Source organism: Strix aluco, chromosome 7, assembly GCF_031877795.1.
Source record: "Strix aluco isolate bStrAlu1 chromosome 7, bStrAlu1.hap1, whole genome shotgun sequence".
NCBI lineage: Eukaryota > Metazoa > Chordata > Aves > Strigiformes > Strigidae > Strix > Strix aluco.
The window spans coordinates 22,771,782-22,798,528 of NC_133937.1; the positions used below are offsets into that span (position 1 = coordinate 22,771,782).

The window sequence follows — 26,747 nt, forward strand, 5'->3', positions numbered from 1 at the left end:
CTTCAAGTAGTTTCATTTTGGAATGGGTTTGATGCGAATCACAGAAACACAGATCTTTGTTAGAGGGCTCATAGGCATGGATAATAGGAACACTATGAGATGCATCCGAAATAGAGAATATTTTTATAATTTCCTTTTTTTTCCCCTATAGTTTAGGTTTAGTTTCCCTGTTCTTAAAGATCAGATAAGTGTTACTTTTTTCTGCATTTTTTAAAGTACTGATTAGTATTTACATTTCATAAGGATGAAATAGCTCTTTTTGTTTAGTTTTTTTAAGAAAATAAATTCATTTACTAAAGTATGAAGCCAGTTCTTGCTGCTAACATTGTAGATTTGCTAAGTATACTGGTTTTCTTGCTATGTTAGCATTACCAGTGACTTTTGTTTTGGGCTGTTGAAGATGAATTAGAAAGTGCTAAATGGGAATTTTCAAAAATAAATATAGAAAACCCAGCATGTATTATACCATCCTGAGTAATGGTTAGTGGGATTTTGAATTAAGGTAGTGATACTCTCTTTTGAAGTCCTTATTTCTTTTCTCTTAATAAGTTATGAAGATTGGAGCTTTCTTACAATGTGAAGTGAATTCCATTTCCAAGACAGGTTCCTAGGTTCGCAGTGCTCTGCTGTGGGAACTTCATAAAAAGCAGTACCATCTGATTACGTTAGATATTGATAGGAGAGGCTAGAAGAGATAACATACTATTTGGAAAGGTAGACCTAGATTGTCCTCTATCAGAAGCTAAGTGCTCAGACATCCCATGATTTTGGTTTCCTTCTTATCTGTGAGAAGGTACTCTCTACGCTTCAGTGTTTTAGGGGAGGTCTGTTTCACTTGCTGAAGATTTTTTTTTTTTGTCCTTATAAGAAGAAGCAATTAAAAAAATGGATCATTGGATCGTGGTTGTAGCTTAAACATGAGTCTTCTTATGGTATGACCATCTCCATGAACTGACAGATAACACAGGGAACTAGTCTCAGAACAAGATGATTGGGTAATAGGTCTAACTGTAAACTTTCAATTACAAATACAAATTCTGTAAAGAAAAGAACCTGGAATGCTCATGAATTTATTATAAGAAGGTAATTGTTATCTATTAAAATGGCTTTTAGGCATTCGTCAATAAAATCATTGTCGTCTTCCTACTTTGCTGCTGCTAGTGAACAAAAGAGAACAGTCATATGTTTTATAACAGCCTATAGTGTATTTTTAATAACATATACACATACATGTGTATATATATGTAAGTATAGAGATATATATCGAGATGAAAAAATAAGGCAATTAAAAATATACCAAAGGCAATTATTATACTGCATCTCAAGGTACTTAATTTCTCTGGCTCTATTACTTAGTACTTTATTTTGTCATGGGTTTTTATTAGGCTGTGGACAGTGACAGTTACTCTTCACAACAGAAGATTTAGAGAGCAGAGGAGAGAAAGGAAAAGGAAACAGAATGAGAGACAGAGGAAACTGCAGGATAAGTGAGACAGGGAGAGGAAACGGAACTAGAAAGTGGATGCTAAATTAAATGGATAGGAGGGTAGGTAAAATTCAGAGAAAAGGGAAGAAAAATATTTTAGCTTCAGCAACAAAGGTAAATCATTGTATCCTCTGGAAGGGACAGTAATAGCTATTCCTGGCACTAATATCAGAGTATCAGAGGACATGCCTGTGCCATGTACTGTCATCTGGTAGACGAACTCATGGCAGATTTAAATAGTTTAAATGAACTGTGTTGGGTACTGAGAACTGTCTATCCAGAGCAGCATGGATGCTCTGTGGTCTTTTGTATCCTGCCAAGACTGGTTTGTCTGTGTTGTAATGAGCAGGGAATAGTCTGTTCAGTTTTTCATAACAGCCTTATTACCAAAGCACTTGAACACTTAATATGATAATGGAGTTTATAATTTTCATGATTACTACTGGACCTTAAAATTGGATACTACTTTTACAGTTTATTCCTTTTAGTAACACAATTGTTTGAATGCAACAGAAATTAAAACAATGAAAATTATAGAGTATAACATTTTTTTCTCTTTTGCTTCATTTTTGTCTTTATACATTCAAAAATAAATTCCTTGGTTATTTCTAAAAGAAATCCATTCAAGAGGTGGTTGAGATGTTTTAATGCATGTTGTCTCTCAAGCTAAAATCAGTTGGTTTTTGCAAGGTGTATTATTTACCAGACATACTCAATTCAATTTATTATTCAAAAAGTTTTGTCATTTAAAGGCTAAAAATACTTAAAATGCTAGTTTCTACTTAACGTGAAATGTACTTTTTCCCTTTGAAAGGCTGGATAACACCTTAGAGGAAATTATATTTAAGCTGGTGCCTGGACTTCGAGAACGTAAGTTTCTCATTTGGTTTTGGGTACCTGTTTGGGTTGATGGAGGAAATATGGCTGTTTCTAATGATATACCTATAGTATTGATTTAAAAATTCACATTACTGTTCTTTGATGTTAACTAGAGGAACTACAGCGAGAGATCGAATTTTGGAAGAAAAACAAACCTCAAGAAAATGGACAAGGTGATGATTTTTTTTTTTTTTCTTCTCTCATCTGTATGTTAAGTAACATTGCTCATTAAGCCCTATTTCTTCAAACACTTATGCATGTACATTGTTTTTACTGAATTAAAAGATACTACAGAAACTCATAACAAATCTATATAAATGTAGTCTGGGACTTCATGTACTGCTGCTTATCTATTAACCAGTTGTTTTATAAACACTAGCTGTTTTACCATTATTTTTGTTTCCATTCCCTAAGCTCTCACTTTCAACACTCATGCAATTTTCCACTTGAATTCTTAATTTTCTTAAACTCAAGTAGTTCTGCATCTTGCTGTATTTTTACAGATTATTTTCTGTTACAGAATTTGACCAGCTGTTAAGTAGGAGGTTGTCAAGAATTAGTTATGACAAGTAGTAAAACAGTTTTCTACACATGCTAAACAATTGATTTATATAGATTCAGAAATGGTTTTTCTTTTTTTCTCTTTTGTTTTTTTTTGTAGTTGACCTATGAACTTTGAGAGCTCAGTATTGAGATGCTAAGTGAGGACTACATCCAACTGTTTTTATGCCCCTTTAATTTGACATCAAGGTTTTGATACCATAGCCTATTCGATTTGGGCATTTTTAAGAATTTTTGAAAGGCTCTGCTAAGCTGAAGAAATAGCTATTTTTAGTAAAGGATCACTGTCAAGTAAATGTCTTGCACTACTCTTCTGCACTCAATTGTTTAGAATATCTTATTTTGAATTTCATAACATTTAATTTTCTTTCTCACTAGTCTTGTTGATTTGCATTTGACATCCATTATAAGGGACAAGATTCTTTTCTCTGTTACATAATTAAATGAAAAACTGCAGGACAGTTTAGATGAAATTATATTGGTTTACTACAACATACTGTGCAGTGTATACCTATTCAGTTTTAAAAATACTTAGATAATATTTTTATGAAATATAGACATGTGTTGACTTCAGAAAATTATTTTCTGCTATATACATAGTAAAAAATAACATAATTTGCAAATTTGTAGAATGTCACTTACTTTTAACCAATTTCTTCTTCTGGTTCTTACCTTCTTCCCATAATTTAATGGTAAACCTAGTGGAGATCAGTTACTAAGTGTAATGAGTGATTAGATTGTTTTGTGAATCAGAGGGAAGCTCTAACTCTCAAAATACACTTCTAAGTAGCTACAGATGTATCCAGCTCTGTTGGTGACTGTATCCTTGGGCTATGGAAATTTGGCTCTACAAACCATTTGAAAGTTGTGACAACTCATTGAGAAGAGTTATGAGCATTTAAACTATTTTCAGCCATAAACAAACAATTAGAATCTTGCCTAAGAATGAATTATTTGGTGAGAATGATTTCAGTATGAAGGGACTGTTTCCGTTGTCAATACCATGCCCTGCAATCACATAGTCAGTCTAGTGTAAAAGAGTACATCAGGTATGTCCTGTACCACAGGTCACAACACAGTTCCCAACCTTAGCATCTAAGATCTGTAAAAAAACCTCAGGGTTTACAAATTTTACATATCAGAAGAAGAAAAGCCCAAACAGCAAAGCATATCTCAGGCACTGCTGACTCCACTAGGAGAGTGGTTACTAGAGACAATTGATGGATGATGATAGGAAACATACTGTGGTATGGTATCTTTATTGGTCCTCTCCAGTCTGAACTGGAGAAGGAAGAGGGCAAACAGCTTTACACTGGTTCACTCTCTGGTGATCAGTTTTATGTTCAATATCTGAGAAAAGCACAAGAAGTAGACAATTTCCAAGGTTTGCAAGAAAGATGAGAAAAAAAAAAGAGATACCAATTTATCCTTTAAGGAAAGAGGGGTGGAGGTGGATGGGGTTTTGGTTTGTTTTCTGTCTTCTGTTCTTGGCTTGATGCTTTTGACTTGGAGAACACTGAGTCCATTTTGATGAGATGATGAGATTAAAATTTCAATTTTTCTTTTTTTAACTTCTGTCATATTAATAACATGCCTCTAATGGACCATCACATTGATTTCTGGAGGCTGCCTGTACAAACACCATTAATTCTAGTATCTACAAGGATTTTTCATTAAATAGTCTGGTGCCATTTACATTTGTATTTCTATCAGAATACCTTGAAAGATGAGAACTTTTTTGTGTGTACCTGTTTCTGGAATGATTGGAAATTTGCTGAATTCCCTAGTTCTGTAGTTGATTTGCCTTTCAAGACTTTTCAAACTGTATAACTAAATCTTCATCCATTACTCAGCAGTGATAACTGTTGAAAGTTGCGGATGTTTTTGCATTGCCAAAGAAGCAGGTAGACATCAAGCAGGTGAATGCTTGATTGAAAGAGTTTGCTTCCTGGGCTTTCACAAAAAGAAAAAAAAATAATCTGTAGTTTGATACTGTAAATTCTCTTCATAGCAAGATGATAGGAACAAAGTGTGTGAATGGTACACATTCAACTGGATGTGTCAGTAGCTAGTAGGGACTTGCGGACAAATCTTTTATAATTATAAAATACTTCAGTATTCTAAGAAAGAAAAGTAACAAATGTAGATTAAAACTCATGCTGAATATGTAAACTGAACAAAATTAATTACAGTATCTAGAAACTTAGGCATAGCTTGGTATTTGTTAAAGTTTTCATTCTGTCTTCTCATCTTAACTCTTCTAAATGACTTTAAAAGTTTGTGGTAAATGTAGGAAAACAACAGAATTTGTACTGAAACTTTTTCAGGAAATGCAAAAGTAGCTTATTCAAGTTACTTGTGATAATGTTTTATTCCAACCGAGAGCAGCCTTTATTTTAAATAAAAATAAATGAGAGCTACAGAAAAAACCAAATGTATATAATAGGGTTGTTGTATACTGTATTCCAAATCTGTAAAAATGACTCAATTTTATGGTTCATTTTATGGTTATTATTTACATACATTGAAGCCTTATCTAGATGTACTTGCTAGTCTTAGCATTTGCGTGTTCAACTATGCCAAACCTTTGAAAACTAGGAGATGGTACCTTTTCCGAAGAGTCAGATTTTTAAACCAGGAATCAATATAACATGCAACAGCATCAGTGAAGAGAGATAACATGCTATATATAAGATATATGTGCTCTGCCAAAAAGTTATGGAGACCATTCCTCTTTTCTGATATTTTTTTGTTTTTAAAGGGGAATAAGTAAGTATATGGCTGTTTGGTTATAAAACTCTTCTGGAGAGAGACGCCTGGAGTTTTTACAATTACATTTCTTAGACCAGATCAAAACAGGATGAAAGTTAAGTTTTATCTTCCCTTAGTTTACTTCATGATAATATTTCAGGAACTTGTCTTCACTGGGTTCTTGCAGCAGACAGTGAATATGAATTGATTACCCATGTTAACTTTGTTATACAAGTGTTGGGATTAGTTATTCTACTGTTTATTTAAAAGCAATATTTTTTGGCAGTGAACTGCCACACCATAGAGTAAGTTTAGGTGGCTGAGTGATCTTGATGCATGCACAGTTGTAGGGTTTTAATCACTGGACACAAACAGAAGTAGACAGCCATAACCATTAGTGGTCCATCAGCCTAATTATTTTCTGTCACATAGAAAACTGTTCTTTGCATATTACATTAAAATTTCAATAGTAAAACTTTGTTTTCAGAGATTTGTAAATTGATCAATTTAAGAATGCACTGAATTGACATTGTATAAAGTTAATTTAGGAAAAAATATGTTCTTGAAAATGAAGTATTACTTTAAGTATGTGTTTGTTGCTACTGTGACTTTTAATTATTTTATACGTAAATAATATGATCTTCATATTTTACAGATGAAATCCCAAAAGCTGATAAACCCAAAGTAGATGAGGAGTGTGATGAAAATGAGGAAGATAAAGATTATCACAGGAGTGACCCACAAATTGCTATCTGCCTTGACTGTTTACGCAACAATGGGCAGTCAGGAGATAATGTAGTCAAAGTGAGTAGAAAAGATAATCTGTGCTGCTGTTATTGTTGGCAGAATAGCATCTTACAGTATCCAAATCATTTTATAACCATTAACGATAAACTTTAATGTAGCGACCTGTCTCCACTTCCATGCTTATTTAGTCCTTTTGCTTGAGGCATTTCAGTGCATCTTGAAATTTTGTAAAAAATACAACTCCATACAGAAATCCATCCGTGACAGTGGATTTTTATTTTTTTTAGTGGATTATTGTTTTGTAGTCTACAGCCTTGATGGTATATAACTGCATTACACAACAGATTACAGCATACCACAGAGGTCCTTAAAAAGCTAGCTGTAAGTGAGCTGCCTCACACTTTCAGGACTGATATCTTACCACACCATCATGAAGCTGCTTTTCAGATATGTTGTGCACTGAATGACTGGGATCCAGATCATCTGAGCTGTAAACCTGATACTGACACTGATGTTTCTCTCATCTGTGGCCTTGGGCAGGTCACTTCCGTCTGTAAAATGTGTTGAGTAATACCTGCTAACTGCTGTTTTAAGAATTAGGGATATTTGGTTTCTATTCCAGAAGGGAAGATTACCTAATGGTATCAAGTCTAGAAGAAAGTGTTTAGAAATCCTGTTAGATTTTAATAATGTTTTATTAAATTACAAAGACAAAAATTAAAAAAAAAAAATTAAAATTTGTCTAGTAAATCACTACTTATATTTTCTGTGTGCTATGTTACATGTATAATTTTGGAAGTTCTTACACAGTAAGAAAGTTTTGACTCAGCAAGAAAACATATGTATGTGTTACCACTGTTTATGCCATACAGAATAAGAAATATCTATCTCCATCACCATGTAGCAGTCTCAGGTTTCCAGCTTTCCAGTTCAATCAAAACTTAGATTCTGGATCACAGAATCTGTGATAATAGATCACATCTCAGGTTTGTAGCTTCTCTGTATTTTACCTAGATTATCTGAGGATATTTTTACGTCCTTTTTCTCTCAAGGACTGAAGACATTCTAAGAAATGTAACATCTGTTTGACCCCCAGTGTCAGACACTTAGATTATTTAAGTTGTTCTGGGGCTTTTGGAGGTTTGGGGTTTTTTTTATTTCCTCCCTTCCATATCTTTTGAAAATTTCTTTAGAACCAGCGATGGGTCAAATGAACTTGTTTGTCATCTTGTAAATGAAAAAAAAAGTGAACAAGAATGAACCTATGGTGCCATTATGAACTACAAGAGAGTTCAGTAATATTGGTTATTGGTTGAAAAAAATATCAATTGCAGCTGTTCTTGAACTAAAGATTGCTTACATGCTCCAAAACTTCTAATGTGTTTTTTCTGTTTTGTTGCTTTTGCTTTAGGGTTTAATGAAGAAATTTATCCGCTGTTCTACTCGAGTGACTGTGGGAACTATCAAAAAGTTTCTCAGCTTAAAATTAAAACTTCCAAGTTCTTATGAGGTACATTTGAAAGCATGATGCTTGTATTTTTATTTCCCTGCAAAGTATTCAGTTTTTAAGAAATTTAATCATATTTGAACTTGAGGAATATTTTTTTAGCCCAATCACTAAGTAGCCTTCAATATTCCAAGTTATATTTTCTGCCCTTAAATGAGAACTAATCATTTTATTGCAGTGACAAGGAACTCATACAATTCCAGTAACTTCAGTTTGTTGCTCACCTGTGAAGGAACAGACACATTAGGTTTTGATATTTTTATGTAAAATATAAATGCTTTCTCTTTCCATGTGGCTAATAAAAAAAGTCATTTAATACAGTTTGGGGCTAGTACCTACTGGAGAAAAGGAGAGCTTGACTAGGCATACACCAAATTACTCTGCAGTTTCATTTTCTTTAGATACAAGAAACTATACAGTAATTATGAAAAAATGAGGAGCAATACTATTTGAATCTTTCAAAATGCAGATACTTTTTTTGCACCTTCTCTGGAATTAGGTGGAGTTTGATGGAGAGAGGGTCTTTGCTGCATGAGTGATTTGATCTTGGCCAAGGCTGTTCCATGTGGGGATTTCCTAACATGGTAGTTGTGATGCAGGGTGGAGCTGGGAAGTGTGAGACTCCTTCCTCTGCTTCCCCTCTTCCCAGGAATACGGGAATTTTGACCTCAGCACAGACTATTTCTTCAGCCAGTTCTCTTACAGGACTCCATGAACTGCAGGCTGCCTTTAGCACAAATGGCAGCATCCCGACTTTGGTCAGAAGTAGGGCTGAGTTAGAGTAGGTGCACAGGTTACTGCAGAGCTATATGCAGGAGTTTGTCACAGTATCATGACATGCTGACCAGCCATTTTGATGTCATCTGGTTTTGTTAATTATGTTAATTTAATCTGTCTCTGGCACATTAATGGCTTCTGTTACATAGTATCTGCTTATTTCAAAATTTTGACCTTTTTTTGGCTATAGTAATGAAAGGATTGTCAAACATTTTCAGTGGAGGGTAGAAGTAAGATGCTATAATACAGTTTAAACCAGTCATTTTTCGCGGTAAGGTCATTACTTTTATTTTGCCTTCAATTAATGAAGAATCATGTTTGAATACTCCGAAGTGCATTTTCATTGTAACTTATAGCTATTTTTAAAGTATTCTTTTAAAAATTATCATTTATTTTTAAAAAAAATAAAATTACAGTACTTCTGTTTTGTATCTTTGGGTTTGAAAGAACATTGACATTAGCAAGAAGGCCTTCAAAATACAGCGCAAGACTTTCTTGTCAAACAGATACTGTGTAGTATTGGTAAATGTAGGGAGTATTTGTCTACTAGTGATTTCCTACCTAGTTTAGCAGACTTTCTTCTGTCTACTTCTTAATTGAAAACACAAAAGGGAAAAAATAAAGTGGAATACTATTGTAGAATACATCATATTGTCAGCATGTTGTATTTGTCCAGGTTTGATATACGTCTGATGGAATTATTGTATAATGATAGGAGTTGAGGGATTAACTCTCAGAGATTCACATAGGAGTTCATTTAGACATTAAAATTTTGCATCTCTTTGTCTTACGGTTTGTTCTGTTGTATTTTAAGCTGGATGTACTATGCAATGGAGAAATCATGGGGAAGGATCATACTATGGAATTCATCTATATGACAAGATGGAGACTAAGAGGCGAAAACGTAAATGCTGTTACATTATTAATAAATGATGTTTTGGTATATTTGTTATAGAGAGTATACAAGCTTTCACAGCTTGGTCCAAAATATATTCTGTGACCCTTTGAAAAAACTCTTATTTAAAAATGCATTTTGCATGTTTTCTGGATTTCTTATGTTTAACCCTATGAGTGAAACCCTGCAGCACATATATTGTGTAGATTCTGAAACTTAAAAATAGCAGGTATCCAAAGTTTACATGCAAGTTCTGCTCTGAGTTTTAAGTCAAATATCTGAAAACCCAAGCACTTATTCTTTTTCTGCAAATTTGCTTTTAGTGACCTTTTGAGTTAGAATAGTTGGGGCATCTGTATCCAGCAGTTCTTTATTAAGAATCTGTTTTATTCAGTCAGTAAACTGAAAGTGACACTGAAAACTTATTGACAAAATCTAATTGTTTTATCACTGTTTCTGTTAATACTACAGCCATTTTTTAAGATATGCTGTATAACACTAACATCCAGATAACACAGCTAAATGGGTTTTCCTTGCCGCATGTGTACATTTTAGAATTTCAATATTTAACTTATTAAAAGACATTTCTTTCAGGTCTGATACTCAGTTTGATTCAGTAGCCCTTGTATTGCTTTGTATATTTTTTTTTGTTAGAAATCATATCATATTTCTTCTCTTTCTTTTATACATTCATTTGTGTGTGGCTGTTGATTGTTCTTCACTCTGTTGCTTTGTAGTATATGCAGATTTGTTGTCTATCACTACGGTGGAGGCTATATTGAAGTGCAGCTAAGGTTAAGCATTTAACATAAGTTAATGTACTGATCTGTAGAAAATTCTGTGCTCTTTTTTTTTTTCCCTTTTTTTTTTTTTTTAGCTTCCTAGTACTCAGAATAAAAAGCATTGGGGCATGAACAGAGAAGACAGGATTAAGCACACTGTGGAGTTAACGATTCATAAGTTTCTTAAAGTTTTACCTTAATCTGAATGGGGAGAGGGAAGGATAGATTTTGATAGGAATTAGAGGAGTTAATGTATATAGGCAAGTATTCATTAAATTTGAAAGTAATATTGCACTGAAATTTGATGATTGCTGAAATCCCAATATTGCACGAATTAGGGAGCTTTAAGTAGTATTTTTTTCAATACAGCCTTGAAATCAGTGGGTGTTTGTTTGGCTTGCCATCTTATATTTTTGTTAGCATTGGCTGTACTATTAGGAAGTATTGAGGCAACAGCTTTAATGATAATGGAATTCTTTCATGACATTTAATCCCGCAGCCCCTGCCTACAAATGGACTTTTGGCAGTTGCATTGGTTTGGAAGCAACAATAACTAATATCTTGACAAAGAGGACATTATTTGTACTGATGAAATTTTTTCAAAAATCTCAGAACTATAGTTTTTAACATTAAGTGAATATAAGAGTTGACAACTCTTGATTAAATATGTAAGTTGTTTTTATATACACATAGTATAGTCAGGTATGTATTAATCTTTTCCTTTATGTAGTTTTAAATTACTCCCCTGAAGTCAGAGATGACAAACTAAAACCTGTAAAAATTGCGTTGTGCTGGTAATAAATTCAGTAACATCTAGGCTTCTATGATTTTGTTTTCCTTAACTGTGTTGAGTCTTGTTACAAAACAGAAGTTGTGATGGTAATTAATTAACAATCTCTTTTTTTGGATGAAGATCAAATAAATCCATTATCTCCGTCTTTGGTACTATTCACCATGAGCTTTTACTGGCACACCTGTGGACCTTACAAGAGGTGGAGTAGTAAAGGGAAGATATCAATTTATTCATTAGAGAAGTCTTTCCTGTTTTAAATAAGTAAATTAAATTTAAGCTTTACATTTAAGAAAACATTAAATGGTAAATGTATATGTCCAGCTGCGGATGCCTCTTATCTGATCAGAAAATCATCTCCTTCGCAGTTTCGGTGTCAGAACTGCTCATCTTCGCAAGTCTGCTCACAGGATGGCACTTTTTATCAGGTAAGAGGCACTCACAACTGTACATACTACAGTAATTAAGGTCCTGTCAGCACTTCAATTGTAAGCCAAGTTGTGGAGTTTTTATAATTCCTCACTGCGAAGTGCTAAAGCTCTATGAGCAAAGGCCTGAGCATTTTTGTTCTTTCAGAGAAAGCTTTATTGAATGAATAAATAGAATCCATTCAAAAGGCTTAGGGGTTTCTTTTACTTTACATTAGGCCATTTATCTTTTTGTTAGAGAGATATCACTCTGTAGGCTGATACCTGCTTCGGTCTGGAAGGATTATCTACTTCTGCCTGTCTCATCCTTCTAACCAGTAGCATTGGGCAGTCACTGACAAGAAATCCAAAACTGAAGTGTGTGAATCAAAGAGACTATGTTGGTTTCTTCTCTTGATGGCAATTTGTATCTTCTTTTTAATGGAATAAAGAAATGTTAGATTTTTCTAATACTGTATTCCTTTCACATCTTTTAAAATCAGAAATGGAATAATGCCTTGTCTCTAGAATATAACAAACCAAAACTTCCAGAACCTGCAAACTGAAGTTGATTTCTAAATTTCGATGATCAATCTGGTTCATACCTATATGAAACAATATTTCAGTTTCCTCATAAAGAATTTTGATTTGAACTAATTTCTAAAAGTTACTTTGGAAGTTTGAAGTAATATTTTTGCTTAAGCAAAAAATTAAAAGTTAATGACTTCACACTATGGATGGGAGTGACCTACTGCAGTTACACCTACTTCGATAATTAGAATTGTTCCAGCATAGTACATTTTATTTGTACGGTTTCTTTGTAATTTTGTTTGCAAAAACACTGAGCCTTGCTGGTTTACATGGCAATTTCAGTGAGGTGACTGCTCGGTGACTGCTCTGTCTCTGCTTGTGTGCACTTCCAGTTAGACTTTAAAAGTACTCAAGACAGATGAAAAACATGTGAGATAGCATTTAAATAATATGGTAGTTGTATCCTATGAAGAAAATCAGAGACCAAGTAATTTAAGATTCTACAAATACGTGTTTGTTAATTGCACATGCAGACTACAGGTGGTGCTCCCTGTCTTCTCTCCTAAATGCTCCTGCTACTGTTGAATACTGTTGAATGTTTATGTTGTGATTTCTCTGCACTCCAGTTTGTAAATCCCCAGCAAGTATGATCACATTTAGTTCTGGTGATCATTTCACTACCATGGCATGAAAAGTTTATTAACCTGTATAGGTCTCTGCAGTGTTACCTTTCTTTTTTGGTCACTGAAGTTCATCTCTATTGCATCTGAAGGATGCAGTAAAATATTTCTAGTTTTAATGATAGCTTCTGTAATAATTCTTTATATTTCCAAATTTGCAATAAAAAATACTTAATTAGCTATGTTCCTGTGCCCTGTGGCAGGGAGGTAGTTAAACCCATACAACTCCTGAGACAATAAGATTTTCCTGGTTTTTATGTTGTAGAAACTGTCCAGTATCCTAATGAAGTTAACAGGAAAACATCAGACTTAAATGAAATGCTGACAGACTGAAAAAATAAGACATTTAGTAAAACAGCACTTCCAGCAACAAGTGCCCAGGTATTCCACAGTACTTTCTGGAAGCCCACCCACTCTTCCCTCCCATTCCACAGGTTTTGTCCAATTCAGGGATCCAAACAGTTGATTTGTCTTTTTTTTTTTTCCAGTAGGAACCAATAAAAATGTATCACTAGATCTGCAGTTGAGGAGTTTGGATTTGGGGGAGAAGTTAGCTGTCATCTCAGAAAATCAGCTGACAGCAATTTGACCTGATTTTTTTTCTTTTTTTCTTTTTTTTTTTTTTTCTTTTTAATACCAGAGTAACCTGGCTCCCATTAATCTAGTGGTGACTACTGGTATAGCTATGGAACCTCCATTTATTTAAAAACCAAACAAAGTACATCATCTGTAAACAGACTTTGGTTTAGAAAATATAAAATTTCAAGATTGCTTTTTCTCAAACACAGCAACACAGAAATAAGTGGTGTTGTTTGAGCACTCCAAGTATATATGTTGTAAAACATAGAATCATGAAACATACAAAAGCAGATACAGGAATTTTATATTAATGACAAATAACTACAACTAACTGAGAGATTAAATACAGATTTGAAGTACAGGCATGGATTTAACTGTTGAAATGTATAGAATTATATAAATAAAACTGATTGTCATATAAATGTGTCTTAGGAATAAGCTCTGGCTATTCTTAAGACAATCTCTAATTGCATTTTCTTTGTATTTTTTATGAATTATTTCTTCATGTTTTCTCGTCTGTTTTTGTTGTTGTTTTTTCTCTTGCTTTTGTTTTTAGTCTTACCCTATGGTACTTCAGTATCGACCTAGAATTGACTTCGGTTAGACCAAAGGGCCAGATCCCACTGAGATGAATCCTGCACTATTTGTTTACCCATCGACAGATTGCACAATGAATGGATGTGCCTGGATTAGGGGGACACAACCAGATTTTCAGCATGCAAATAAGGACATTGTCTTTCTTAAAACTGTCAGTTGCATCTCCGTTGTTTCTATTAGAGCAAGCCAAGTGCCATTCTGCTACTGAAATGTGCATAAGATATTTGTGTATCTTACAAGTGTGCTGCAAATCATAGCCAAAATCATGAAGTGTACAGTCAAGATTCAGAAACTATGGAATATTTTTGCTTGCGTGTTAGAAAATTTTTCTGGTCCTAATATTGATTACACTAGCAAAATGGCAGAGTGCTCATTCCATGTGGTGTTGCAGTTTCACACACTTACTATTTTACTGAATATTGTTGTTTAAATCATAGAGTACTGTACAAATAACTAAGAATTATACCTTGAAAATATTTTGTATAGAAAATATATTTAGAAAAGTGGTGATTGGACCACTACCTTTTTCTTGATAAGCTTCTCATGGGTCCAGGTATAGCTCACTCATGAGTGTGCAACAGTCCTTTTGCAGTGAATGAAGATTAATTACCCTTAACAAGAGATGTAGAACATGGTAATTCAAAACAGTAATTTTAAAACTTCTAAATAGATTCTGCTAATATTGCTTAAAAGCGTTGCAGCCTTTGTGATTGCACTTTTCTATGGTTTCCCTAAAGATTGGAATTTGGGATACTAGCTATTTTTGGAAAATGGCTTCTGGTCAGATTACATTTCTTCTAATAAAGCCTCCATAAAAATGAAGTTAAAAATAATGTAAATGTCTATGGAACAAATAAATTTCACTATAAGATTACAACCAAGGCAAAATTTTACATAATTATTGCCTTTCATAGTAAACATTTCCTTCTGAGATTGGTTGCAGGTATATAATATGCTAAGACAAAAATAACATATAGCTTTAATTACATTATATATCTCTTGTGACTATCTGGAGTTTATAATTCATTATAGAAATTTTCATTAGTTAAAGTCACATCATAAAACTATTTCCATAAAATTAGAGGTAATGCAATACTGAAGATAAGCAGTCTGACCAAAATAATTGTTCAGGTCATTTTTTTTTAAGACCTGGTAGTGCTGGATAAAAAGTGATTGTTGCCTTAGGTATTGCAAGCGTAATGGTTCTAGTATAGAATGTTTATTGGGGTTTCTGGTAATGTTGCAGGGAGCATAGTAATGCATATGTTTTCTGTAGTCTTCTGTTGTCTTTGCTCTGCTTAAAAGTCAGTTGAGTTTTTCACTTCAAATTCTATGGAGATACTTATAGTTCAGTACCTTTACGTAATTTCTACTTAATACACACCTGCTAGTATCGTAGGTAACTATTTCCTTTCTTATGCCTTTTGCGTACAGCAAAAAGGAACTAAATCAATTTTTCCGAAGCTACTATAGAGTGAAGTTATCATTCTTAGATAAGACAAAGTGAAAATTCTATCTTGGGATCAAATATAAAAGATAGATGCAAGGGTGTAACTCCTTTGTAAATTTATGTTCATGTAGATTAGTATGTTTCTGTAGGAGAAATAAGCATGTTGTGGATTAAATCTGGCCCCTTTAATGTTAGTAGGAGTTTTAACTTTGATGACTTGAGGAATCCATATAGAGTCGGGTTGAATTCTACCATTGCACTCCAAAGCCCATATGACATGCAGAAATAAAGATGCTGTCAGTAGCAGTCTGTTTAGGAAACCTGCCATTGCAGGTCAAGGTTGCACATATTGTGCAGATGACAGTAAACCTGGGGAAGCAAAATGTTAAGGAAGCTGCTGCTCCTTTCTGCAGGCATAGTGTGCTGATACAAGCACTGATTTGCCCACGCTGTAGATGGGAAGGGTGCACATGCTGGCTGCAGGAAGCAGTCATCTTTTTGCCCACCCAGTCTATGTGCTACTTGACAGAAACAAGAAGATACTCCAGGTAGGGAGGGCCCTTCTCCTCTGCAGAGTCTCTAGGGGAAAACAGATTCTTTGTGTATATAGAGGTCCTCCTCATGGAGCAGCTTGGAAGAGCAGAGCATGCATTCTAATTGCAAATCAGTCTTCTCTTTAGTATATACAGTTGTTTTGTACGGTAGAAATAGGATATTATTTGTAAATATTTACATGCACATACAAATGACACCTTACAGTTTTTATATATTTCATGTGGTTTTATACCAGAATTTTCACTGTAGATTGACAAAACACCTTTCAATTTATCACAAAACTAATGGTAGTACGCTTAAGCTTAATTTCTGCTTGGTTCAGGGGACAGTTTTTTTCTCAACAGTTGCACTTACTGTTTTGACAAATTTGAACAGACTTGTTTTAAAAAGAGAAGAACACATTATTTTTAATCCATTTTAAGTTATCTTATACAGCAGTTTGCGTCCACCTAACAGGACCCCTGAAAAGGACTACTTTGTATTGGTTTCTGAATGGCAACTAATAGAAGATTTGACTGTTAATGACTTTCTGTATTCACAATTCAGAGAGCCATGAATTCTCTTGACCAGAATTGGACATTGGTTTACTTCACGGTATTTTCTTGATGCAACATAAAGATAGATTACAGAAGGCAAATCTTCATTTTAAGCATGGAAAATACTGACAGATATGATTTAATGTTCCCAGCTGAGAGTCATGACATTAAATGCATATGATTTAGCCACCTACACTTTATGCATTTCTGATTTGATGGCACAGTGCCTGAGTGCTGTTATCGTTTAATAGTTTTTGTAACAGTGAAGTGCCAGTGAAATACATATCTTAACTGGGCAGCTTGTATAACACAGGCATTGCCTTCTTTACAGGAAATTTCTCTGTTGTATAGTACATATGTGCCATGTGTCTACAGATATGCATATTTAATTCATTTGTGCCAATTAAGAATATCTGAACAGCATAGGAATATGAGAATGTGTGTACAGATTCCTGTGTGCCAAAGATGGGGTAAAGTGAAATGAGTACCTAAGCATTCCATTAAAACTGCACCATATGCCATCCTAGAGCAGATGACTGTATACAGTCACACTTTCTGAGCATTTCCATGACAAAGTGTCACCACTGCATGTTTGTAAAGAATAGGAATATAAAGTAAGTGTTGCTGCCACTGTGTTTCTATGGCTTTCCCATATTGGCAGTACCTAGCTGCAGAGGAATAAGACCTAAAAAATTCTGTACTACTACCTAACCATACTGTCTCTTATTTAGCATATTGGTGCTTTTGCTTTGCTTTTTTTTTTACCCTAAAAATGAAAAACTTGTATCTGCTTTTAACTCTGGGGTAACTCATTAATGAAAGTCATAAGCGACTTTTTGTTGAGCATAGCTATATGCTGCATTTGTCTAGGAAGAAACTAAGCTAGAATTTACAAACAAGACCCTGTAATAGCTCAAACAATATGGAATTAGATGATTAATCAAGAAATGTATCTTCCATCATGCATTACTACACTGCTTGTAGCTAAGGCCTAGTCCTATAAACATACTTTTATTTGGATGAAATACCAAATAAGATTACTACAACAATCTAAGTGACTCATCACTATAGTAGGTACTGTTCACACAAAAGCTGGGATTTGGGTCCTAGGAGTATGCAACACTCTAAGTATATTGTGCATACTCAGCTAGCTTGCAGTTATTATGAAAAAAAAAAAAATAATTATAAAAAGTATTATTTTGACTTCACTGAAAATGTTATGTAAAGCAAAGTGCCTGTTTATTAATGCAGAATACCTTTTAAGCCCATTATTGGCATTTGGCAGGGTAATATTTGCTTGTGTATTTTATCTGTGGTTTTAATATTTTCAACAAAAATATTTCATAAACATGCTGTATTGAAGAGCTTTCTTTCATGGGAAACAAGCAGAAAAATAAATTTTGTTAGATAATTTAAAATTGAAAAAACCTATCTCAGTGGTAACTATATGAAAATAATTACTTTCATATGGAAATTATTTCATTTTCTGCATGAGGAACCCTTGAATTCTGGATTTTGGTCTTTTTTTCTGCATAGGTTCCAACAATTTGACTTGACTTTTCTCTTCTGCAGTTATCAAAAACAGTGCCAGTAGATCTGCAGGAGAAGAGATTGATCGCATTCCCTTTAGATATAAGCTAGGCTCTTGTTCTCCACTGCAGACAAAGTAATGGTCCAGAGTTCCATCTCATCTCTCCCACGTGTAATTGTTAGACATGACTTTGCGAGAGAAGTAAAGAATTTTTCCTTCTCTGCTGTTTTCTAAAATAACAAAATAGACTAGGGTTTAGTTGAGCCAATCACTGAGTTGCATTGTTCCATTTGTGTTTTTTTCGCATTTTCATATCCCTGAAGAGACCAAGAGGCATTCGCTCCCCAGAAAAAATATTCTTGGGAGTACTTGCAACAAAAGGAATAGCATCAAGCTCAGCCAGATGCTATGTCTGATAGAAATACTAGAGAACAGATAGTTGTTCAAAGCCAGTCTTAAGTCTCAAAAGAAACAGATGGAGCCCTGTTTATTGAGGGGCTACATAAAATACAGGTCAATTACATGGACTGATCAAACTCATTTTTATCCTGGAAAAGACCAAAGGCAGTTAAGACATCATATCCACAGCAAATATATAAACAGAGGTGCTTAAATCAAGAGCTTGGTCCAGTTTCTTCACTTAACCTAGACAGACTGAAGGCATGTGTTTGCTTGCATCGAAAATGCATACATGATGTAGGATATTCCCCTCTCATTTTAATTCATGTTATGTTATTTTATTATTTATCTCAGTGAAAATGTCTATTCAGGCACTCTCTGTCCTGTAATTAATTCTAGGTTCTTACACATCTCTTGCCCATTCCCATACCCCACTCCATTTCATGCCCAACAAGTAGAAACATTGAAGAGTTATAAAGGAGAAATTGCACATGAGGAATCAGCTCATAGGTTTCATTTGTCAGGCAGCTCTCATGGATTTCAGCAAAGTTTTCATAGTTCCGCATTTTGAATCCTTTATAGCCAGTTTGAACAAGGTAATGCTTTGACAGGGTGTTCAGCTAAAGATACTTGTTTGAGGAAGGATTGCAGTCTACTGGAGCATGTTCCAGGATGAATTCCAAGACACAGAGGAATTGATTCATCCTAAATGAAATGTGAAAAGCTTCCAACTGCTCATTTACCACTAGTTTTATCACATATGGGTATTCTGGCCTTCAGACCTCAGCTGAAACATCCTTCTGTAGGAATGTCCTCCAAAAAATGATCTTATAATGGTAATATATTTTTCTTCATAAGCAGATCTACCTGTTGAATTATTTTTTTTTAAACTACTGTATACACTGTAGATCAGATTTAAAGATCAGATTCCAGAATAGGGAATTGATTAATTAATTAGTTCCTGATGGATTCTTCCATCCGAGGTATGTGCTGTAAATCTTCTTCTGAATTCAGGTAGCTTGCTACTACAGTTGAGTAAGGACGTTGTTTCATTCTCTAGTAAGCAATTTAGATCCATACAGTTCTGGGATGTGGCAGTGAAACAGAGGAGCTCCATAGATGGGTGGGAACATGCAGGCTACCTTTTTTTACTTGCAGAAAGAGACCCAGTTCTGTAGGCTCAAGATGGAGGAGACGTTCTGGAAAGAAAGATGTCTACAAGTGGAAGTTTCTGCCATTACATTAATTTTAACCAAAGAGAGGCATTAGTTTGACTTTGCATGCTTATCTGAATCATTAGGCATACATTTCTTTGAAGTAACTTTCATGTGTATTTTCAGCAAATGCTTCTAACGAGGTTAATAACATGGCAGTTGGCAGGATGAGGTGAACAGAATGAGGTGTGCATTTTCCTTTTTCCTCGTGATAGTGAGTGGAAAACAAAGTACAAGTTGAGAGTAGATTGCTATACAATACACAAAATTGCTGCAACAGTAAAACGTTTGTGCTGCTAGTTAACATACTGAGGTTTGTATTCAAATGAAGTTGTAATAAAGATGTTTATTATTGAAGTGTGAGGCACATTTTATGATGCTATTCTACTCCTAAAATTCTGTTTTGTATTATATTGAGTATAGTAGACATTGTTGCTGTTGTCTCATGAATTTTGATGCAGTAAAATGAAACATGCTCCGTTTTTACTGAAAAATATCACATACTAATTGATTTAAAATTACTCTTTGTTGTTAGATATTTAGTTTGTTCATAAAAAAGTTCTTTTAAAATAAACTATTTTTATGGATAATCTGATTGCCTAATAGTTTTAAGGGACCTATTTAATACCAAAGGTAAAGCCACCCAGAAACTGACTTGGAATAAGGCATTGACACTTTTCTGGAGTGCAGTGGTCAAGAGTTACACCTGGAATCAGTCAAGCAAAACTTAACTGGTGGTAGCTGTCTATGTCATCAAGCTAAAGGGTTAGGCACACCTAGCAGTTTCCAAAACAAAATAGAAAAGGAAAAGAACAGGAGTAGCATAAAGGTTGAGTTAACAGACCTAGAGTAGCTCTTTGAGTCATAGCTCATGTTCCTGAAGAAAAGCACAAAGGCTTGCATTACTGATGTGTCCGCTATACCTGGCCTGTGAACTAATAAAAACTTCAGTGTGCTGTCAATCCTGTAAACCTTCCAAAGCACAAAATATTCACCAAGCTACTTTTGGGTTTTCTAGTTGTAGTTCAGTGATATTTTGGAGGGTGGAAAGGACAGACTTGGAGGATAATGAGAAGATATTAGGTATGTTTTACAGATTTTTATAGATATTTTTTTAGCAAATGGCATTGCTGTCCTTGACATGAGACCATTGATTAGCAAGAAGTTGATTATTTTACTTGTGCAGTATAAAATAGAAAGGATAAAGAAATCCAAATACCTTGATTTCCTTTTCCAGGATGGTGATTAACTAAACTGGAAAGTAATAGGACAATTTAATTATTTAGCTGACTGAAATATTTCATTCTAAAAACTTACTGATCTTATTTTTTTTCTCAAGTACAAGCTTCTTAGAATAAACATGAAGCAATGCATCATTTTTTCCCTTATTGCAGACTTAACTGTTGAAAGAAAAATATTTTGCATTTTTTAAAATTAATGCTAAGCCTGAATTGTTGGGTGTTCCAGGCTACTGAATAGATGATATAGAGTTACTCTCAATGGATTTTTTTGGGGGTGGGGGCCTAAGTGTCCTTATATAAGCTGTGATCCAAGTTACGGTAAGAAAGGAGCCTATGGTGAGCAGTGATAATGTTCTAATGCTTCCTTGCATTTGATCAGTAGTTACCAGTTTTTAATATAACAGCCCTCACAGTACTTAGGAGCTCATAGAACATATTGTGATGTTATGTTGCTAATTTGTTTTAAAATATAAAAATGTTTTAAGCTTTTTGTCAAAAGTGATAACATCATATTACAAATAAACCTTTTTGTGGTTGTAAAATTTAGCTTATAAATCATTCAAATTGAAGTGAAAAAAACACAGGTCATTGTTAATGACAGTCTATCCTACTATTAAGAATATATGTATTTTTGTAAAGGAAAAGCACTTGTAGATATTTAATCAGTCCAATATCTATCTATGTTAATGTTTTGGAAAAAAAGAAAACAAAATGCTGCTTAGAGAATCACTTTTTTTTTTTTTTTTTTTTTTTTTGCTCAAATGCATTTTCTGTTGATTTATGGAATGTTTATTCTGTGTGAAGCTGTATAGTTAGTACAGCTGGGCTAAATGCATTTATTAATTGTATCTGACTATGAAAATACATTTTCTATCTAATCAGAAAGCTGATTGAAAAACATAGACTGGTGGTGCTGTTGTGCTGTTTTCCATCTTTGATATTAGCTTCATCCTGCCTTATAACATTTCTACTTCATAATAATTATTAAAAATACTAATAATTTTTTGTGATGTTTGTGTTTTAATGGATGTTTTATGGTATATTTGGTTCAGTTGTATCTTTTTATACCTATAAATGTTTTTACAAAATGGTGACAAAATTTTACATACAGTATTTAAAAACCAGTTTCCCAGATGAAAAAGTATGCCAGATGAGTCAAGTTTAGTACTTACTTTCCTCCAAAGGAAACTACTGCTGGGTACATGCAAGGAACATGATTGCATCACTAAAGTTTCTAAGCATTTGTACAAATAGTATTTTTCAAATTCAGAATAACTCATTTCTTATAATATGTGGCTATTTTAAACCTCACTCTTAACTGTATTTTGATTCAGCATAGTGGATTAACACAGTTTCAGGAAAAAAGAACAGTAAAGCAAAGAATTTTATTAATGTACAGTAAAGAGTGGTGACCACATTTATTTGTAGTTATTAGTGTACATTCCAAAATCTATTTAGTTATTTCTGTGGGATTGTACAGGGGTCTACTCTATGGGCCTGATGCTGAGTTAAGCTCTTCAGCTTGACTTCAGTAGAGCTACTTTCTTTAATTATCCTTGTAGCTACAGCTTGAAATGACCCAGAGTTCACACTTCCTCACTGAATTTCCTTTCATGGCTGGCTAATATTGTTTAAATTTAATCTTACTATATTAACCTTCCCTTAAGTAAATAAGTTTTGCAACAATGAGTGTGTACACTAGCAGTAGAATTCAGTGTTATAAACTCAGCTGAGTAAATACTTGCATAATTGTCAAACTGGGGGAGAATTTCACTCAGACGATGAACACTTGTAATGGCACTATCTCATTAATACACATGCTTCACGAAGATCTGCAAGTGATCAGGTTTTGATGTGTTTTATTATTTGAATATTGTCCATTTTTATAGTTTTTGTCAAGAGCTAATTTCTGTATGAATTCATTGGGGGTTAACATCTCAGGGTCCACAAAGTAGCATTTTAAAAACTTAACTCCATTTGAGCTATGAGTGCAATACCAGTATTGCAGTCTTTTATCTTTTAAAGAACCAAATACATTGTGTTTTGAAGTATTTTAAAAAGCACTGTAAATTTCACCCAGTTCTACCAAAGGAATGTTTTTTTTAATCTGTGCTAAAATCCTTAGAAGTCGAGTGTGGCCCTGGAAAAAATGAGACACCTCTAACCGAGTTAGCACCAGTGAGCAATTAGGTAAGAGAACTGTTGGCACTAGGGGGTTTTTTTGGCAAAACCCTATGGTCCTGCCACTTGGTGTAGAGTGAAGTGGGCCTGTTCAAAGCCGCATCTACATTTGTAAGCGAGGTTAATTTTAGAACAACAGCTCATGCAAACACTGTAAATGGATCTTTTAGAATCTTGTGTATAAATTATCTGATACGTAATTATACTTCTGATTATGTAACTACCTGTGTGGCTCAGTACCAGTGATGTTAAATAGCGTGCTTCATGCTAATGTCAAGAATGTTCACAGCACCTTTGTACCAGCTGATAACAAATGACAATTTGGTCTGACCTGTATGCTGCAAGATGCCTCTAGCCCAGTTGGATTAATTTTATGAAAAATCTAGATGAGCAAGAAGTATAACTAATCTGCTTACTAGCACTGAATTGCTCCTTTCTCAAAGCAATAAATATATTCATGTTGTAACATCTGTTGTGCGGCCTACAATACGAGTTGTTTTGTTGCATTGTTTCTATATAATTTATTTTGTGCAATAAAAAATCTCTGGTTTTATCTGACTTCTCTAGTTTGTAATAATGTTTGAATTAAACCATTTATTAACTTTATATCTTAATCATGCAAGCATACTATCAACTCACAGAAGTGCAGAGGAGAAAATGGAATACAGTGATATTTTGCCATATAGAAAATTCAGAAGTACTTACATGGCTTAATTTTGTTCTCATTAATGTCGTAGAAAGTGTTACCATTAATTTTCATGGGTGCAAAGCCTGCCTAACACTAAAGTTGACTGGATTTGGCACCCCATTTTTAAAATATAACCAGGTGGGTTACACAATGTTACTGTGTTTTAGGCTTTTTTTAAAAAGTACATTTCAGTGCTTAACAATCCCATAGAGCTTCTGCCACAGTTTTTTTTTAAACTTAATGTCACTGCTGGTTATCACATCAGCTTTATTTTTTCCTTTTTGTTCTCTCCCTTTTTGATATTTTTCTGTGTTAATATGGTTTCAGTAGTATTTATTGTTCTCTGCACTTACCTTCTGATAACCCTTTATTATGTTGTTGAGGTTTCTTAACTCTTAAGATAACGTAAAATAAATGTGCATGCAAATTGAAAGCTAGAAGATACCGTTATAAATGAGACCTTGGTGTGAACTAACAGTCTTCATACTATATACTGAATTATTGCAAAGAAAAACAATGGAGGGAGAGCTATTATTCAAGAAAACTTACACCTTTTATTTGAGATGCCACTGTGAAACCTGCAATACCACTGCATGAGATCAGAGATATGGTTCAGATTTGGAAATGATAGAAAGGATTGCTGATTAAACTATGACCCAAGACAAACAGCATTGTGCGTCCTCTTGTAAAATCCTTCTAGATGTTAGCAGAAGATGATAACAATTGCTTATGAACACAAAATGTGAAGGTATATGTAGTATATTGTAATATGTACATATGATTAAATGAAACACGTTTTGATGGGATTTGTTAGTAATGTTTCAGTTTACTGATACACAGGCAAAGAGCAGTCGTGGCACCACTGGCTGCTATGTAACCTGTACAGCAGAAGCAGTGCAGCCTCACTGGCTTTCTTTTTCATGTTGAATATTTGACCTCCAGATTTGTCAAAGGTCATAGACTAATACTTCCCCTTCTTCTAAAAGTGTTCTTGAGACTTAGGGTCACTCAGTGGAAAAAAACCCAAACTTTACATAATGCTTCTACGTAATGCTACTACACTCTTTATGAAACAGAAATTGAATCATATTTAAGTGCAAAGTCTACTCTTAAGTAGGGAGCAATGTTTCCTCAAGCTAGATTTCCATTAAAAATGTTGGTGATTAAATTATTTTAAAGAATTACTTTGTTTCAGGTAGCTAAAAAGAGAATCACTATCGGGAAAAAAACGTACATAGAACTAGTAACATATGTCTGATCAGTCATAAACCTGGATTATGTTTTATTGAAGGAGAAAAGTAGGTGGTATACAAACAGCTGCTTACATCGGGGTGCAGCATATGAATTTCCCTGTTAGAAGTGCCATTCAAATTGCTTGCTAGCCTGATTATTTTTTTCTCTTATTTTAGATGAGAACATGCTATGCAACATCATTATAGGCAAGAATAATGTTTTTCAAAAGGAAAGTGATTTAGTAATCTAGTTTTCATTAAAGAAACAGAAATTTGCTGGCACTATGTAATATGAGAGCCTCATTCCAGTGGCAGACTTCCAACATCTTCATTTGGAAAGAAGACTGCTGCATTCATAATTCATAAAAGCATTGGCATCTATCCCATTAAACTAACACAGGAAGAGAAAACATTCTTATATTCAAAAACAGTCTGTCCATCTTTTCTAAACTATTTATAGGTAAAGTTCTGTCCTTTCCTGCAGCACGCAAGTAACTACAGTAAGTGCATTTATAGATATAGAAAATAATTACAATAACGAACATATTCTTAAGAAAAGCTGTACTTAATACCAGTTTTGGAGACACTTTAAACTTCTTGGATTTCATTTCATCCTTTGGTGACTGAAGATGCACAACATGTATGTGTCAGTGCCCCTGCAGACTTTCAGTCCTGCTGCCAGTAGCCTCTACAGATTTTAATGTTCTAGTACATCTGTAGAACTGGCAGAGCTTCTTACTAGCCAGTGTTCTTCCTTTAATTTTTCTGTCTGTGTCTTTCTCAGAGTGGTATGATTTTGTCTTGACTACTTTCTAAAAGGTGTTTTATTCCCATGCTCCTCCCTCTAAACTACTAAAAGTGATGCAGACATAAAGAGACTACTCTCTATGCTCATCTTGTCCTTATACTGCACTCAACATCGAGATTTCTGAAGATTTTAAAAAGTGAGCACAGGAAGTTTGCTGCTGCTCCTGTGCTTTGCTAGTTTATGATGTTGAATTTGTAAACCAGCTTATTACTCATGAAGAACTCCCAGCAGAAAAATGGTTTTGAACAGCAGATCTAATGGTCTCTTCTGAGACAAATAATGCATGACTCATGTTAAGAAATAAATTACTTAGTTGTGATATAAGGGGCTACTTGCCTAATTTCACAGGACTCACAAAATTCAACACAGTAACTTGAATCTGGTTCACATGAACAATTTGACTGTTACCAGCCTTGATGTAGAAGAATTTTATCATTACAAAAAATGGCACTTGTTCTAGTGTACATCTAAGTGCGAGTGTAGCTGAAAAGAATGGATTTCCTACTATTTATTGTAAAACCTACTATATAGCATTGTGTATAGACTATGTCTTTGGTTTTATACTGCATATATTAAATATTTCCATAGATTTTCTATGGTACAGCATCCAGGATTGGCTATCTGGACAGCAGTCACTTTCTCTAAGTTCTGGAATGTATGTGAATCCATTAAAAAGGAAAGGGAAAGGGATATACTCCCAATGGGTACCCCTGGAAGCAAACAGCCTCCAGAATAGTACCTGTACTTCTATATGTATTCTTTCTTCATCTTCAGTGTTGATTGCATTATAATGTTAAACAGCAATTTCATAGACTTCTTCTAGACCCTTTCTGCAAATGTTCAGCTCAGATGGTTGCTCTCTGGTAATGAAAATCCCTGAAACGAGAAGAAAAAGGCATGGATCTGTACTGGTAAATAGTTCTGTAACTTGTAGCAGTTAACC

At 34.2% G+C, this 26,747-nt stretch overlaps 1 protein-coding gene across 6 annotated transcripts in view; it reads left to right on the plus strand.

Moving 5' to 3' along the window:
• PCGF5 (polycomb group ring finger 5) overlaps positions 1–23,634 on the plus strand; it is a 73,407-nt gene extending 49,773 nt beyond the window's left edge. For 2 of the 6 annotated variants that reach the window (XM_074830911.1, XM_074830910.1), the window contains 7 exons: positions 2,301–2,356; positions 2,479–2,538; positions 6,333–6,481; positions 7,836–7,934; positions 9,523–9,612; positions 11,544–11,603; positions 13,929–23,634. In XM_074830911.1, the coding sequence (XP_074687012.1) occupies positions 2,301–2,356; positions 2,479–2,538; positions 6,333–6,481; positions 7,836–7,934; positions 9,523–9,612; positions 11,544–11,603; positions 13,929–13,976 (562 nt within the window). In that variant the 3' untranslated portion in view covers positions 13,977–23,634. Of the gene's footprint in view, positions 1–2,300; positions 2,357–2,478; positions 2,539–6,332; positions 6,482–7,835; positions 7,935–9,522; positions 9,613–11,543; positions 11,604–13,058; positions 13,175–13,281; positions 13,902–13,928 lie in introns of those variants that run through there. The other 4 variants (XR_012624002.1, XR_012624003.1, XM_074830912.1 and 1 more) reach the window with 4 other exon arrangements.
• Positions 23,635–26,747: the final 3,113 nt, after the last annotated feature.